This window comes from Microplitis demolitor, chromosome 2, assembly GCF_026212275.2.
Source record: "Microplitis demolitor isolate Queensland-Clemson2020A chromosome 2, iyMicDemo2.1a, whole genome shotgun sequence".
Classification (NCBI taxonomy): Eukaryota; Metazoa; Arthropoda; class Insecta; order Hymenoptera; family Braconidae; genus Microplitis; species Microplitis demolitor.
Genome location: NC_068546.1, coordinates 5473361 through 5491402, shown reverse-complemented (window position 1 = coordinate 5491402; position 18042 = coordinate 5473361). Strand labels below are relative to the sequence as shown.

Here is an 18042-nt window from a genome sequence, read left to right as displayed (position 1 = left end):
TAGATAGTTCGGGGACCAGGTGTCAATATCTCGACCCTCTAAAATCGATTATAATTTTCTTTCACCGCGTTCCAAATTACGTTTAATTTCTTTTAAAATATATAAATCAAAAAATTGATAGTTAGATAGATAGATACGATACTACAATACTGTAGATATATTATAGATTTAAAGACCCGTAAAATGAGTGACAACCGCAGACAACAGAACTAGCGCCATTTTTTTACTATCGATAAGGAAGATACTTCACCTTCACTTATCCGCGGCGGTATTGCAGATCTCTATAATTGCAATAGTACCCTCCGCCCTCTATCGACTTCAGTGAAAATTATAATTGTTGGTTAAAATATAATTATAAATAGTTCATAACGTGTATAATTCCTAAGAAATACTAGTATGTAAAATTTGTTGGATTTATTACCGCTGAAGATTAATTTCTTTACACCGTTAATCGAATTTTTTGATTAGGAATTGGTCTGGAGAATGAGAGTTAAGGAATTTATGTCAAGATATATTTTGTTGTTAAGAATTATCGTATGATGTCGATAGTTCGAGTGGAAAGAAAGATTAAAGTGATTGAAAACAGTACTTTTAACTTGGGTCAAGTAAACTGATAATTGATTAAAATAAATTTATAGTGCATTTTATCAAACTTCAAGTCAAGGACTACTTGTGGCTCACTTGGCAAAAACATTAATTGAACAGCTGAATGTAAAAGGTAGACCATTAAATTAGAAATGACAACTTTGGATAAGTTAACTTTCGTTTTAAAAAATTTGGTGGCCCTGAAAAGGGCCGGTTTGTTTATTTTGAATTGAAGTAATTTATGAGCTGCTTTTTTCGGTTTTTTTGGGCAACAAAACAGCTTGGATGTTGGGCAGAACTCCACCTTGAGCAATGGTGACTCCTGACAAAAGTTTGTTTAATTCTTCGTCGTTACGGATGGCCAATTGAAGATGACGTGGGATGATACGAGTCTTCTTGTTATCACGAGCAGCGTTACCTGCTAACTCGAGTACTTCGGCAGCGAGGTATTCCATAACAGCTGCTAAATACACTGGAGCTCCAGCACCAACACGTTCAGCGTAATTACCTTTACGTAACATACGATGAATACGACCGACTGGGAATTGAAGACCAGCACGACTTGAACGGGTCTTTGACTTTCCCTTTACTTTACCACCTTTACCGCGACCAGACATGTTTATAAATTGGAGTGAAAGGAACACGTAATTTACTCAACAGCGTCAGAGACGAATTATGCTTTTCGCAGCAAAAGTCACTGTATTTCCCAACTTTACGTTGGTTACTGCGAGCCACTCACAGTGAAGAAATTATCCCCTCTATTGATACTTTTTTTTGATTCGATCGCAGGTTCCGACGCAATTAATATTGTTATTATTTTGTTTCGGTACCTGCGATCCAATCGGATTACGCGTATCCCCTCCACCCGATAGTACGCAATATCATTGGTTCGGTCATAACAATGTGTCAGCTGTTAAAAAAGAAACGAAAAGTTGGCGAATTCATAATTTGACTCCAGTCTTGTACTAGTGTTGAATCAGTTATCATCATGCCTCCTAAAACGAGCGGTAAAGCTGTGAAAAAGTCGGGCAAGGCCCAGAAGAACATTACTAAGTCCGACAAAAAAGGACGCAAGAAGAAGCGTAAGGAAAGTTACGCCATCTACATCTACAAAGTGTTGAAACAAGTTCATCCTGATACTGGTGTTTCCAGTAAAGCCATGAGCATCATGAACAGTTTCGTCAACGACATCTTTGAACGTATCGCAGCTGAGGCGTCCAGACTTGCGCATTACAACAAACGTTCCACCATCACTTCCCGGGAAATTCAAACTGCAGTGCGTCTGTTATTACCCGGTGAATTGGCTAAGCACGCCGTCAGTGAAGGAACCAAAGCCGTCACCAAGTACACCAGTTCTAAATAAACTTACTAATCCCTCGATAAACCAAACGGCCCTTTTCAGGGCCACCAAATTTTTTAAAACGTATATTTCATTCAAGTTTTCAATTAGCATTCAAACAATTTCATATTTTATTTACGTTATTGAAGTATCCTTTCAAAGGACAAAATGTAAAGACAGTAGGACACCCTCGGCGCTTTCGCACTCAAAGCGTACGATAGGTGATTTTTATATGATCCTTATTCATAGATAAAGACCCAAATCATTAAATAAAATATTTCTTCCGATGCATAAGTTATTATTTATCGAATGAAATCTTTCGCATGCGGAAATTTCAGTTTTTATCGAAGAACGCCTAATTTAAAATTTCCATTTGTTAATGTGAGTGCAACAAGAACCATTCGTTTGTTCACATGTGTGAGCAAGAGAATATAGGCGGCATATCCTCTTGTATCAATAATTTTTTTAAGGGGACCCGGTGGTCTAGAAGCTGAAAATTTCATGATTTAAAAAAAATTTTTCTTATATTTTAATAAAAATCAAACCTTCTGAAATTTTAAGGGATTATTTTGTTATTTAAATATACAAAAATCATTACAACTAAGAAAAAAAATTATTCTTGATATTTTAAAGATGGCGTTGAAACCAGCTCCTTAAAAAAAGGGACCCGAGTGGCGTAGGACAATTCAGCTCTTCTATGGGTCTGAAACAAAAAAATTTAATGGATTTTGAATCAGTATAAACATATCTATCGCAATAACTAGAATAAAAATTTTTTTGAAGAAGTGGCACTTTGTTGAAATTTGTAGTCCAAAAATTGCAATTTTTTTTCTTAACATTTTGCATGTTAAAAAATAGAAATATTCATCGCAAAAATTTTATTCTAGTTCCTGCGATAGCTGTTAGTGTATTAAATAACATATTTAAATTTGAAACCAATCGACCGAATAGTTTTTTTTCCCCTATGCTAGGTAGAAAAAAGTAGTTTCGAGATAAACGCGTTTAAAGTTTTAGTCAAAGAAATTCTGAAGGAAAATAGATTTGAACATATACTTACGATTAATCAGCTATTCCAACACCATATTTTTTTCTTGTACATTTCTTCGGTTTTTCTTGTTTTTCATTATATGTTCATTTGTTTATCATTATTATAACTTAGGTATAGAAACCAAAGCAGATGTTTTCCGCCAAACAATAGAATAAAAATTACTCACTCGGCCGGCCAGTTAAATAGCTTTTAGAACATGAAATACTGGGAATACCTTCACTATATTTAATAGTATAATTTAGAAATCCTACACTTTCGAATCATAAAAAAAAAAAATCGATTTTTCAAAAATTATAGATCACCGGGTCCCCTTAATAACTTTCTGCCTTTCAGAAAGCATCCATTTTATTGCTCGATCATGTAAAATGACAGATTATGTACAAATAGATAATTCCTAACCACACATTCAATTATATTTAATTTATGATTATACATAAATAACTATCATATATATTGAGATGTGATTATATCTGGCCATTTCCTATGTATATTTAGATTTGAAATGCATCTAATTATTTACATTATTCTTTTTTAGGATAATATAACGAATTATTAAGTAAAGCTTACAAGACAACAGGCACTTATATTTTATGAAACAATCTCCGTAAAATGAACATGTAGCACCTGAAGTTATAAATTCATAGAAGTTTTCAAGTAGATAAAGTATAAAAGACCAAATTATTGGTTTCATTTTAGCATTGAATGTCAGAGATTAATAAATTTTTTTTAATCAACTATATTATTAGCAATGAATAATTTTATTAATCATAAAAAATCCACCGTATGCATACCAGTACTGAATCCCGATTATTTTGAATGGTCGAACAATTATAGAATTCTTCAGTGAAATGCATGAGTATGATTAGGCAGTGTTTAGTTGAAAGGAGAGTATGTATGGTTGTTGGGAAATTAGGATAAATATGACATTATTATTTTTAATTGTATTAAATACAATCAATGAGAAACGAGTTGAATTTTCTTAGTATAAAAAATTTGATGGCCCTGAAAAGGGCCGTTTGGTTTGTAAGTTTTAGATGTCAAGATAACTTAAGCACGTTCTCCTCGGATACGACGAGCCAACTGAATATCTTTGGGCATGATGGTGACACGTTTGGCGTGGATGGCACAAAGGTTGGTGTCTTCGAAAAGACCAACGAGGTAGGCTTCGCTGGCTTCCTGGAGAGCCATCACAGCAGAGCTTTGGAATCTCAGGTCAGTCTTAAAGTCCTGAGCGATTTCACGAACCAGACGTTGGAATGGTAATTTACGGATGAGGAGTTCAGTGCTTTTTTGGTAACGACGAATCTCACGAAGAGCGACTGTTCCGGGACGGTAACGATGTGGCTTCTTGACTCCACCAGTGGCTGGCGCGCTCTTACGGGCGGCCTTAGTAGCCAGTTGTTTACGTGGAGCCTTTCCACCAGTTGACTTACGAGCAGTTTGCTTAGTACGAGCCATAGTAAGCTAGTTAATCTCCGAATAAACGTAGTAATACGTTCAGAAACTTCAAGCAGAATGAGGTTGAGGAGCCGAAAATCGCCTTTTTGTCAACTCGCAGAGCAGATGGCGCGTGATTCGTTTTTTTCTCAGTGGAAGGGGTAATTTAGCGTCACTTCGATTGGTTTATTTCTGAGAGTGGGAGAAAAATGCACCGCCGCTCTGATTCGTCCAATTTGAGCAGTAGGAGTAAATCTTAGAAAGTGTTTATAACCAGGCTCAAAATCGGTCCTGGAGCATTCTCAGCCTAACTTTGTCGGTGTTTATTTCATCAAAAGTTTTTAACTTGCAATCATGACTGGCCGTGGTAAGGGAGGAAAAGGATTGGGAAAAGGAGGAGCCAAGCGGCATCGTAAGGTTCTTCGTGATAACATCCAAGGTATTACTAAACCAGCTATCCGTCGTCTAGCTCGTCGTGGTGGAGTCAAACGTATCTCCGGTCTGATCTACGAAGAGACCCGCGGAGTTCTCAAGGTCTTCCTTGAAAACGTCATCCGTGACGCAGTCACCTACACCGAGCACGCTAAACGTAAGACTGTCACCGCCATGGACGTTGTCTACGCTCTGAAACGTCAAGGCCGTACCCTTTACGGATTTGGAGGTTAATTGGATCATTCAACTCAGCAAATATTAAACAAAACGGCCCTTTTCAGGGCCACTAAATTTTTTATACGTAAAAAATAATTCAAGTTTTATTCACAGTATTAAAATATTAATAATATTATCTATTAAACAAAAGTAAATGGTCATCCATCCAATCTGTCTAACGTTAATATTTTTATTAGACCAAAGTATTGATTTTCATATAATGATATGATCTACCCATTACGATATCAAATATCAAACATACATTTAACCTTCAATTTGGACTGAATATTAAGTGCTAGATTTGCAAAAATTAGTTTAAACAAGCTCACAGTTATCAACCTATGTTATATCTTAATAATTATTAGTTCTCGGTCTTCTAGTAGAATTTAAAATTGTTTTTTTTTAAATATATTTATTTTACAACAGTAACTAACAACTCCATATATTATTATCATATGCCACGTGGAAATAAAAGTTATAATGAGATGCATCATCAAAAAAGATTCATTTTCAGGTTATCCTAGTTAAAAAAGAACAGTAATTCTTCCCTATTTATTCCATTTTCAGAGGTAAATCTTATGTTATTCTAGTAACGGACTTTTGATTGAACATTTTTTAGAAATATGCGTTTCAATTATTATTGATTTGATTAACATTACTTCTCAAAAGGCGTCTCATAATTAAATGTAAAAGCTATATGAATCTACATTATGAGACATACTCTTGATTATAGCCAAGCTGGCAGCAAGCTAGCGACCACCTACTGTAGCAACTTGTCACTAAGTTGGCCGAAAAAATTAGCATTTCCATAAGTTGACGGCAACTAGTCGACAACTTTCTGAGAAAGCTTGTGGCAATAGTTGGCATTCCATTAGTTGACGATAAGTTTCCTTTAATTTTCTTAGAAAGTTAATGACAAGTTGTGATAGTACATTGTCGACAACTTTCTAAGAGAGTTAGTAACAACTTGTAGTCAACAGTTACAAAAGCTCAAAGTTGTTGTCATTCTGATCGCAACTAATTGAAATCAACTTTCTGACCAGAAAGTCTTGCAATCAGAGATATTGTGTGTGTTTGACCAAATTAAGTCCTGAGTAAGCAGTAAGATTTAATATAGCAAATATGCTTTTACTATACCAAATTTTACTCAGGAGTCAAGTTCAAGTAAAATTTTTAAATATTATTTATAAAAAAACAATTATTGAACAAAAGTTAATTTTGATCAAACAATCAAGAACAAACGACGAACAAACGAATTAGCAAAAAAAACTTAAAAAAATAAATTTACCCCTGGTAATTTAAGAGAGCCGACTTAGTTCGGTCAAACACGATCATTGCTTGTATAAATGGTTGTGACCGTCGGTATAAAAGAGAAGATGTAGCTATGCCAAAGCGCGGTTTAATTTGAATACTAACAATGATAAATTAAATATCTATTAGCGGCATTTACAATCTCAATGTCCTTTTTTTTATTAACCAAGTTTAATATATATCCATTCTAGAATTAGATCTCTTTTATGGTTTTTTTCTCTTTCCAATATCATACATCTTTGATTTTTACACAATTCTTTATAACAATGTCAAGAATTCTAAATATGTGCCCAAGATATTGAACAAACGAGGCTACCATCTTATCTGATATAATGCCTAGTATGCACTAATAGTGCATTGTCTATATAAGTTATCACCTGAAGCAGTTATATTGTTTCTATTCAAATTGTTGAATAATTCGGGTTATAATTACAAGATAGCACGGTTCAAACAGTTATCACAGTTGTCTACATTAGCTCTAATTTCAATATAGATAAAAACACCAACTTAGCGCTGTTTTTCAAAATGGTCTATTACATTCTCGGATACAGTAAACTCGTTAGTCCGAGATGTACGTTAAGTTGACTTGAAGTAAAATACATTGCAATATTACCAGAAACAAAGCTTTAATTAAATATTTCAAATGGTGAAATTGTAAGTTTTCGGTACATAATGACAATTTAATAAATTATTTTAAATTAAATTTTGGTCTAATTTTCAAAATTATGGCAGCTCTATTCAATTATAAAATAATTCTCAAAAATACTATGGATTATACATTCATACATATATATGTATCGCTCGGTACCTAATATAAATTATCAATCTGTTTTGATGAAAGTTTTTAAAAAATTGTGCTTTAATTATTGCTAATAGTTAACAATAATTTTTTCAAAAACTTTTATTATAAACAATGGTGACTTTTACGTTGAATTATCATAATAAACAATAGATATGTTTGGTTCATAAGTACATTGTGTAAGTTGATATGAAAGTCATGTATAAGATAACATTGTAATATATCAATGGATTCGTACTAATCTATATTTACATAAAATTCTTAATAATTGATTAATGACTTTATAATGTTATATTTGCTAAGTTCCGTCATTTTTATACTATTAAAGTTTATATCGCATATATGTTGTGAAACTCATATATGTTATACTGTTTTAAAATATACTTGACAATTCAGAATTAAACTTCCTAGAAAATCCCTGAAAAAAAATTTTTTTTTTTGGAATTACTGAATTCGGTCAGTAGAGTCGATTATTTCGGCGGCAACTAATTACTATTTCGGAAACCATCGTCAATTATTTCAGTATTTCGGCTACCGAAATAATCTTTATGATATAAGTCAGATAAGTAACAGACAAATAGTTATTAGCTGCTGCCGGTTATTTTTTTTTCGTGTACCAGTTAAGAAAATCAGATCGTAAATGCGGTAGCCCAAGACCAGCAGTCAAACCAGTTTGGTTATAACTTAGACGAAGGTATCAGGGAATTAATCGGCCGATTTTGTAGTCCAGTGATGTGTTTGCTGTTACTATAATAGGCTTAACCATGGCTGAGACGTCTATTTTGAACGTTCCCATCTTCTGAAAGCTTTCATCAACCTCCATTAGTACACGGAAATAAGAGTATGGAAACGGTTCTCATAATTTTGTGGAATTTTTTCCTACACTATCATAAGAATTACGAACATAAATTATGGGAGCAGTTCATATAATTATGGGAATGATATCCGTAACATTATGGGAATGGTTCCTATAATTTAGAGGAATACTTCCTATAATATTATGGGAATTATTCCCATAATATATAGGGACGATTCCTATAAATTATAGAAATCATTCCCATAACATTATAGAAAAGGTTCCTATAATAGTATGAGAACTATTCTCATAATATTATAGGAATGGTTCCCTTAATGCAATTGGAATAGTTCTTATACCATTATGGGGATAGTTCCTATAATTTTATAAGAATACTTCCTTTACTACTATGGGAATAATTCCCATACTATCATGAAAATATCAATTTAAAAAAAAGTACAGAAATCACTTCTACAATACACAGAAATATTATTGAACATGAAAACGAAAATTCAAACATTGAAAACAAAATTCGTATTTGGCAAAAAACATTAAAATGAAGAAGGTTCCTATAATAATGTGGGCATAGTTCCCGGAATATTATGGGAATGGTTCCCATATTGATATAGGAACTATTCCTATACCATTATGGGAACTATTCCCACAATGCATAGCAAAACTTCCCATAATTTTCTTTCCATGTAGTAGCTTTTAATTTTCTTTCCCTGATCAGGATCAGTTTTATTTTCCGTAATGATTAATCGTCTGATCTTTAAAAGATACACGGGGAAATTTTTCTTGTTTGAAATACTATGATGTTATAGTAATGCTGGTTCATGTTGGCCACCTGCCAGAAATTGAAATAAACACATAAAAATTACTGTAGCTGTAGTAAAATTGACAACGATTATATCACAAATTACTGTAACCGTTGTAAATTTTAAGATGGCCATAGTAATTTTCTCATGTGTTTATTTGAATTTTTGTCAGGTGGCCAACATATATAATCCGATTTAACTATTACACCATAGTATTTCAAACAAGAATGATTTCGCTATGTAGACCACGCTTACTAAACAATGATTTTCTGCTCTCATTAATTCTACTTATTACATAATCCCATTAGACTTAGACTCAAACGTTAACATGCATGCGTGAATTTTAACTAAGAATCCATTTATTTGCTAGAGTCGAAATTAAAGAAGCTATTAGATTTTGAAATTAAGTATAAATTTGTTAACGCATGGTACGTTTTTCGTTCATCTTTAAAACTCTATTATAATTCGATAAACAAATTATATTTTTCACCTCCGCTAAAATATTGAAGCAGTCTATTTACCATCGAGTAATGACGTTAGTTAAATTATAATTTTTAAACTATCAAATTTAACTGTCCATTTCACATGTAAAAAATACTAAATAAACTTAAATTAAGCATCATGATCATATCCATACTGCTTACAGTGGTTTGTAGACTCCAGAAACTTATATATTAATATAACTGTATATAACATTACTGAAACTGGCTGTTAATATAAGCTTAATAGCTTACGTCGTACCTGTAGATTGGGGCCATATATCACTAATGTCAACCCTTGCTTTAATCAAGTTGTGCATTACAATTGTTTTAGATGTTATGCATTTTTATTTAGTAGAATTCATAATTTCAACTAAGAATTTACAGGTTTTTTACCTGATATCTTTTGATGCGCAATGAGTTCTATTGGTACAAATATTATATGATTGTAAAAACGTTACATTTGTTCAGTTTCCAAGCTTTGTATTTAAACATCTATTTCACAAAATATTAATTAAATTCACAGGTATTATTAATATTTTTCACGAGTCCATAATCTTTCCGTGACTTAAAACTATCATGAAAAATGCGGCGTAATTTTTGAAGAAGCTGACTTTCATTACTTGATTTCCGGTCGAAAAAGCCTGAAGATAATCCTTTTAATCCATTACTTTGATGTACTTTAGTATATAACTTAGTTAATTTTTTATTAATAAAGCCAGAACGAAAATACCGAAAAAAAGTGTTACAGAGCTGTGTAGCCAAAAGTGTAACCTTCCTTCATGTATCTGGATCTGCATGGTCCAAAATACGAAATATTTTTATAATGGTCGAATAACCGAAGTATGGCAATTCTGTTTTAAATTTACCATGTATTTTGCAAGCTTTACTCTCTAAACATGAATTAGTGAATATTCACTTATTTCACTTATTCATGTTTAAAAAGTAAATAAAATATTTTATTTACCAAATATCAGTTTATATAACGAGAATATGCAATTATTATGAAACGTTGAGTAATATATTTTATTGTACGATAAAACGATTTTAATTTTGTAAAAATATAAAAATTATCTAAAAGTCTATATCAAATACTATACAGTATGAAAAAGTTCCTATCTGTATAGTAACTGCTGTAAATCAGATCGATAGCGTGATCAAGTATTATACAGCAACTAAAAAGTACGGAACGGTTTGTACCCTGATTAATGAAAATGATTTACTCAAAGATATGAATGTATATCTATATAATATTAAAATTTAATTGTTTTGAATCATCTTTTTTTTTAATCCGGGTAATTTTTGAAAATAGATCGATAAAATTAACAGTTAGTAGAGACAGCGTGTACGTTCATGTACGACAAGTTCAGAGATGTCCTTCAAAAGGGATATCAAACCAACAGACTGAGGACAGGATTCGCACGCGGGAGATGAGGGTTCGAATCATGGTCAAGTCAAGTGATTTTTAAATATATAAAAATTTATACCAATACTACTACACATGCTATAAATGATAAATGTAATCATAATATTAATAATAGTAACATTATAAAGTTGAAAAAGTAATAAAATTTTAATTTTATTTAATTCTATTCTAATATAGAAATTGGATTAGTAAATTTTACTAAACTGTAGTCAAGTTTCCTAATGCAGTTTATATTTATTGGCATACTCAAATAATAAAAAACTGAAAATATTATACTGAAGCTACGCAAGGTTACATGATATACTGAAACAATGCTTGTTAACGCTGATTAACACTTGACACTTTTTTGTAACAATTCGTTCACGGACCGTCTTGATAGATCTCCAATATTGAACCACTACAATTTAGTCAAGTACCCTCTTTGTTGATTTGACGTAAGCATTCTAAAACAAAAGAATGTGTGGTTCTGTATAAGCTTCAATATTTCCATCATCCTCCCAGACAAGAAAGTACGACGGGCCCAGGCTTGATTGGCCCCTTCGTTCAACTCTGGCAGCTCCTGTATGGGGCTATTAAAGTCTAAATGACCGCATGAAATAAACTTTACTGAAAAGTAAAACACCTTTCAATAAATTACGGTATTTTGAATAGAAATAATTTTCGAAGATGTATTTTGCAAAGTTTCTAAGAAAATCAAGTCTTTCTTGAAGAACCCTAGTATTAGTTAGACTCAATAAGACAGACAATTTATTCAAGAGCCACTTCAACCCCCTATAAATAATAAGAAAAATCGTTGAGACCATTCTATTTTACAAGTTCTACAGACTCGTATAGTTGTTGCGATTTTAAAATCAGTTAAAAAGATTTTCCTAAAAGTTTTTTTGTATTTTTGGGCAAATTAATAGAATGACTCATAAAACAGTGTGCCTTGTACCAAGACCATGGGGCGCAATTTCAACAGATTATTTAGAAAAAGTGCTGAATCAAGAAATGGCGTTTCATTATTATAATTTCAATCGTATAGAAGGTTTGACACTTCGTGCTGAAGGTGTAACAGCTATAATGAAAATTCATGATAATCATGGGTGGATGTGTAAATCGGACGACTTAAAAATTAAACCACATCCCAAAGAATATTTCCCGGTTTATGTACCGTGCATTTTCTGTTCTGAGCGGTAAGTAAAATTTTTAATTTCCCGCTATAAAAGTCAATGATTTTCGGAAAATTTGGAAAGTCATTGTATTTGCCCCGATTTTCTAAAATCGAGTTTTCATTAGATGTCAATGTTTTGTGATCCTAGGAAGCTACTGACTAATTTAAGAAAGATATCCGAATGTGTGGGTGTGAATTCTCTATATAACTTTTTAACTAATCAACCGATTTGAATGGTTTTTGTGGTAATTGAAAGAGCTTATCAGGCATTAACTTTCCTGTGAATTTCAGAACATTCGATCGAATAAACTCTGAGATAATTAAGAAATACGAAAAAAATAAAATGTATTTATTAGAATGTATTCCAGCTCAAGGAGCTTTGGAACTAGTCCGTAGAATCGTTTCCCAGTTTTTTTTATGCTTTCATTAACTCGAGTTAAAAGATCTTTTGAAAAATTCGCTTACTACCTGTATTTTTCTACAACAACTTTTTTTTGTTTCAGAAATATGTCTCGTCACAGAAACATGTAAAACTACATTGAAAGCGTGAAGCAATTTATTTTTTCTCTCTTTTTTGTTTTTTTTCTCTCTATTGAATTAAATTCTTGTTGTCTTAAATATAGGTCCCAGGTTGAAATATTGAGCCTAGATCAATTTTAATCTTTATCAAGTGAATGTTGTTTTGCTAAATAATTTAAATTTTTAAAAAATGTTAAGCTTATAAAGGTGTTAAAAGTGTCTAATTGAGACTCTAATGAAACTAATAGAGACTGAAGTGAAGTCTCAAGTTATTTCGGACTGTGAAAACACAAAATATCTAAAAACTAATCTGATAATAGCTTATCTCTCGAAATATCTATCTATGGACTTGTAACGCAACACCCAAATGTCAAGCTATACATAAATATTGGTACACTGAAATATTATTCTTGTTTGAAATACTCTTGTATCAAAGTAGATCCGGACTATCTTGGCCACTTAACGGAAATTGAAATACGCACATATTTCAAAAATTACCACCGCCATAGTAAAATTTACAATGGTTACAACAATTGGTAATGTAGTGATTGTCAATTTTATTATGGCCATAGTAATTTTTAATACATGTTTATTTTAATTTCCGTTAAATGGGAACTAATTAAAAAAACAATTTCTCCGTCTATGAAGTCTAAATTAACGTAGTAATAATGATTAAATTAAGAGACAATTTATTTTCACTTGTGATAATAGTTTTTTTTATTAATAAAAGTAGCACTAGATTGTAAAAAATTATCTACAACCATTTAAGAGTCCCAGTCAGCGTCTTTCAAACGGTTGTGGGTAATTTTGTTTACAATGTGGTATCATTTTAATCTGGAAAAAAAAATGCTTCGAAAAATGAAAAATTACTGTCTTGTAATTAAACCGCCAACATCACATTGATTTGAACTTTATATCAATGTTTTTGCAGACATATAAGATATGATTCTCTGTTGCAAGTCTAAAAAGAGATCTTGAAAGAGAAGAGATCTATTAGATTGATTTTGGATTTTTACATTCCAATGTTATATCAGACTTTATTTATATTTTTATAAATTTCATAGAGACTCATTTAATCTTTCTTAACATCTTTGTAGGCTCAATATGTTTTATAATTTCAATTAAAATAAACATAGTCTTCTATTAATGCGAATTAGTATAGACGCATGCTCAATAATTAAACCTGAGAGATTATATTATGCATAATTCTGTTGAGTAAAAATATATATTTTATAAAACATAAATGGCTAAAACTTTTTTTTTATCCCAATTAACTCAATTGTCAATAAAATTCAATCATATTTCGATGGCCAAATAGTATATTGACAACACTGAACTTTCGATTAAACTTGGCTTCTGTATCAAATTTATTAAATGTCAATAAACTATTCAATATTAATTTGTCAGTTATAGTTGACAGTACATAAAAAATTTTTATTTAAATTTTTTGGCTACGGTGAACTCTAGACAATAAATTATATTCCTTGATTTATTCTTAATCCAATAAGATATTTTGAAAATGAAAATTCTGCTGTCATGAAATCATTTTAATTTATTAACTCTTAAAATTTTACCATGACTTCATAATTTTTATCTATGCTATTTGGATCCAATACACTATTGGTTCGTTTATGAATAAGTAATGAACAAAGAACATGTACTATAAACTTGAGTCGAAATTTAGGTCAAAACAGCATAGATAAAAATTAACCTGTCTTGACCTAAAGTTGGCAAGCCGTAGGAGTGGCCAGGCCTGATATATTTAGTTCTGGCCCAAAGTTGGCTAATCATAGGAATAGCTAAGGCTGGGTTCCCAGTTATTGCCCAAGTATGGGCCAATATAAGTAAGACAAGCTGGGTTCCCCAACGTTGAGCCAGGTATGGTCCCCCTGTCTAACTCTGGGGATTCCCGCATGGGAACTGTTAATGGATAATTAATTACTCTATCAATGAAAAATTATTGAATGCTATTCGAGTTCGAATCTGGATCCTTCTGCGTATTAGCTAAAGTCTGTGCTATTCAGCCCATCCACGGACTTACTATTCGAGGTCATTTATGTTTTTTAACAAAGTCTTTAAGAACTTAAAAGAATCTACATAGAGCATATTATGACCTCAAAATTTTCGGAAGACTTTAGAAAGAAAAATGAAAAATCTTATTCAAGATTTTACAATGATATCAGTAGTATCTAAAAGAAGTTAAAAAGATTCTATCACAATTGTAAGGTACATAAATGTATCTAAATAGAACATGTTAGGACTTCCAGGTTCTGTTTGGATTCTAATTTTTTAACAAGCAAAAACTTGTTAGATGTTAATTAGTACTTGAGAACTTGAGAGTACTTGGTAAGTTTCTATTTAGCACCTAATATTCGGGTCACACAGAAATATTTGACAAAATATTTACCCGGTAACAAATATTACTATATTTTCTTCCCTGTGCACTGGTCCTAACTGACACTTTACACTTAATTTTCTATAAGTAATAACCAAAATAATTTTTTATAAATAATAAGCAAAATTGTTCACAGTATTCTACATATTTAACACGTTCGGTAGACTCGTATAGCTGTTGCACAAGCTTCAATTCCGTAAATTATAACTTTACCAAATTTTCATCAAATTACTTTTTTATTTTGGGTAAATTAATTTAGAATTTTATAAACCACAAATGCTTAAAATTTATTTACTATTCCTATAAAAATAGCCCATCAATTCCAATCATATTATTGAAATTTTTCATCTAATAAAATGAAAAGTATTATTATGTTTACATTAGATCTAATTTTTGATATCTCCTGATGTTTAATAGAAAACGATGTAAATCTACATAGATCTAAGTTATTTTTTCCCAGATAGTTTGTTATTGAATTTTTCGATTAGACAACCTTTCCTGGTCTGACTCACGGGAAGCTTGTATGAGATTTTATTGACTTACTATTAAACATGTACCAGTAATGTTCTCCAAGTCGAAATTTTCAAACTCATAAACTTCAAACTACAAAAATAACTCTCTGGTGAGTTATACTTAGTCTTATCATCTGTTTTGCGGACATTATGTATGTACTGTAAATTATTATGCGTTATTCATTATAAAGAATGGCTTGCTGGTTACTTAAATAATTGTTATCAGTATTATTACTCCTAGTTCTTATTACCAATTAGAATAAATTTTAATCAAGACGTGAATCATAGCATCTGTTCATTATTGTTGTTCAACATTGAAAAAGCTATTGAATTTACCATTAAAAAGTTTTGAAGTCGTCTTTGAATCTATCATATACAGTCACATGCATTTAAACATATATATATATATATATATATATATATATATATATATACCCCTCTACTACTACTAATTAGAAATGAATTATTTAAGAAATTTTCTTTCAAACAATTGATTGTTATTCTTAATCATTATACCCGGGAAAAATTACTCAAATATAAACATGTATGATGCATAAATTTAAACATGATCATTCACAAACATATATAATCATTTATAGGTGGACATGATCATCCATAAATGGCTATATTTAAATATATTATATATTTCTTGTGTATCTATTATATCAGGCAATTAAGATCAATAAATTGTTCTCTTTATTTTAGTTTAAAGATTTTAGTCATAACAAAACAATTTAGTTTAGAAAAAAGATATGACATAAATAAAAAGTAACTATCGTAGTTTCTTGCATAATCGTATATTTTATTCGTAAGAGTACGCACCATTGCTCAAAGTTTTTCTACTAAGTGCTCTCAAAAAATGAATGAGTGAAATTCATTTCGAATTACTGCATATTGATATTCACTATTTTTCTAGCTGTAAATATATCACCACGCATAAGAGCTACACTCAGAAAATTAAATAATAGGAGTTACTATCTAGTTATGGTAAAAATTTCTACAATCAATCCGACAGTAGTGAATATTATCTAGATGATTGTATAAATCATCTAGATTGTAATATTCCCTATATTTATGATAATTATAACAATCGTGTATGATAACTAGGGTTAATTGTTATTAATCATTCTAGATAATTGGAATCACAGTGCATATTCACTAATTCACAGCGAATTTCACTAATTCATTTTTAGAGAACATCCAATTTATAAACTAGGGCTACCGTTTGTCCCGAGTTTAGAATATCTCAAGCATGAATATCTCAACCAGAAATGAAAATTTTGGGAAGTTTTGTTATACATTATGGAAATAGTTTCCATAATGCATAGCAAGGCATTATAGGCATGGTTCCTATATACACTGTCAAAAATCCGGAGTAAATTTGTAGTGAAATTAAATCCGGATTCATTCCGGATTGACTCCGCCATTCGTAATTCCGGAGTTTTACAAAAAATCATTCCGCGTGCGAGTAAATTGGGAGTTTTTTTTTAGCGGAATGATTGCAAAGTGACGCGGATTTTATTCCACTTCTAATTCATTCCGGTCCAGAGTTTTAACATTAAAATGAATTTATATTAATTAATATTAAACTGTTAAACAGTGTGTGTGTGCGAGTATGTGCGTGTGCGAATTTGTGTGCATGTGTGTGTGCGTATGTTCGCATTTGTACATGCGTGTGTGCACGTGTACAAATGTGTGCGCTCGGATATGTGTGTCGCGTGTGCGTGCGTGTGTTCAGGTTTGTGCGCTTGTGTGTGCGCTTGTGCGAATTGCGCGTGCGTGTGTGCAAATGTGTGAGTGCGTGTGTGTGTGCGTATCAGCTGATTAGTAATGTAATACACGAGTTTTTACATCGATTATATTTAGTGGAGTTATATTTTATTAATTATATTGAATTTCACTTTGGAGGAATTAAATTAATAAAAAATGATGTACTCCACAAAAACTCCCCTTTTAAGTGAATTTCACTCCGTGCGGAGTGAATAATTAAAAATTTATTCACTCCGCATTCACTCCGGATTTATTCCGCATTCACTCCGCGAATTTTTACAGTGCATTATGAGAACCATTCCCATAATAGTATGGGAATAGTTCCTATACCAGTATTGGAACCATTCCCATAATATTATGGGAACTATTGCCATATCGTTACGAGAACCATTTCCATAATGGTATAAGAGCTATTCCCATATTCTTGTGGGAATTATTTCCATAATAGTCCAGAACTATTCCTATATTATTATGGGAACTATTCTTATAATACCATAAATTTTTTTCTCCCCTCCGGGCGAAAAGCGTCAACTTTTTTCCCGCTGTGTGAAACGAAGTTGACGCTTTCCGCTTCCGTCGAGGAGAAAAATAGTATTGACACCTTGGGCAGTAAATAAGAAAGCCTCAGATCACATGTTTGTTGACCTCGGCTTCGCCTCGGCCAACAATTACATGAGATCTGAGACATTTCTTACTTTCCTGCCCGAGGTGTAAAATATACTATTTTTTTTTTGCAAAGTAATGTAGAAATTTCCCTCATCATATGAAGAGATTTAAATGAAGCTTCTTCGACGCTAAATTTGTATTGAAACACTAAATTAAGCTTAAAATGACCCTTACTATACAGGAATAACTTTCATGTACGAATAGATATTGATATAGACATAGACTTGTATTTATGTTTAATAATATTTCTGTGTATTGTAGAAGTGATTTCCACACTTTTCTTTAAATTAATATTTTCATAATAGCATGGGAACCATTCCCATAATATTATAGGAATGATT

General features: G+C 31.6%; 5 protein-coding genes across 5 annotated transcripts; 3 read left to right on the top strand and 2 right to left on the bottom strand.

The window, feature by feature from the left end:
• Positions 1–366: 366 nt before the first annotated feature.
• On the bottom strand, positions 367–1232 carry LOC103572041 (histone H2A). Its single transcript, XM_008550425.1, has one exon. The coding sequence runs from the start codon at positions 1200–1202 to the stop codon at positions 825–827; it is 378 nt and encodes a 125-aa protein (XP_008548647.1). The 5' UTR covers positions 1203–1232; the 3' UTR covers positions 367–824.
• A 318-nt stretch (positions 1233–1550) lies between these two features.
• LOC103572040 (histone H2B) lies at positions 1551–2476 on the top strand. Its single transcript, XM_008550424.2, has one exon. The coding sequence runs from the start codon at positions 1574–1576 to the stop codon at positions 1946–1948; it is 375 nt and encodes a 124-aa protein (XP_008548646.1). The 5' UTR covers positions 1551–1573; the 3' UTR covers positions 1949–2476.
• A 1271-nt stretch (positions 2477–3747) lies between these two features.
• On the bottom strand, positions 3748–4430 carry LOC103572039 (histone H3). Its single transcript, XM_008550423.2, has one exon. The coding sequence runs from the start codon at positions 4428–4430 to the stop codon at positions 4020–4022; it is 411 nt and encodes a 136-aa protein (XP_008548645.1). The 3' UTR covers positions 3748–4019.
• Positions 4431–4730: 300 nt separating this feature from the next.
• Positions 4731–5099, top strand: LOC103572037 (histone H4). Its single transcript, XM_008550422.1, has one exon. It carries the CDS (start codon positions 4764–4766, stop codon positions 5073–5075), a length of 312 nt encoding a protein of 103 aa, XP_008548644.1. The 5' UTR covers positions 4731–4763; the 3' UTR covers positions 5076–5099.
• A 5786-nt stretch (positions 5100–10885) lies between these two features.
• LOC103572036 (hypothetical protein) lies at positions 10886–11870 on the top strand. Its single transcript, NM_001414773.1, has one exon. It carries the CDS (start codon positions 11593–11595, stop codon positions 11863–11865), a length of 273 nt encoding a protein of 90 aa, NP_001401702.1. The 5' UTR covers positions 10886–11592; the 3' UTR covers positions 11866–11870.
• Positions 11871–18042: the final 6172 nt, after the last annotated feature.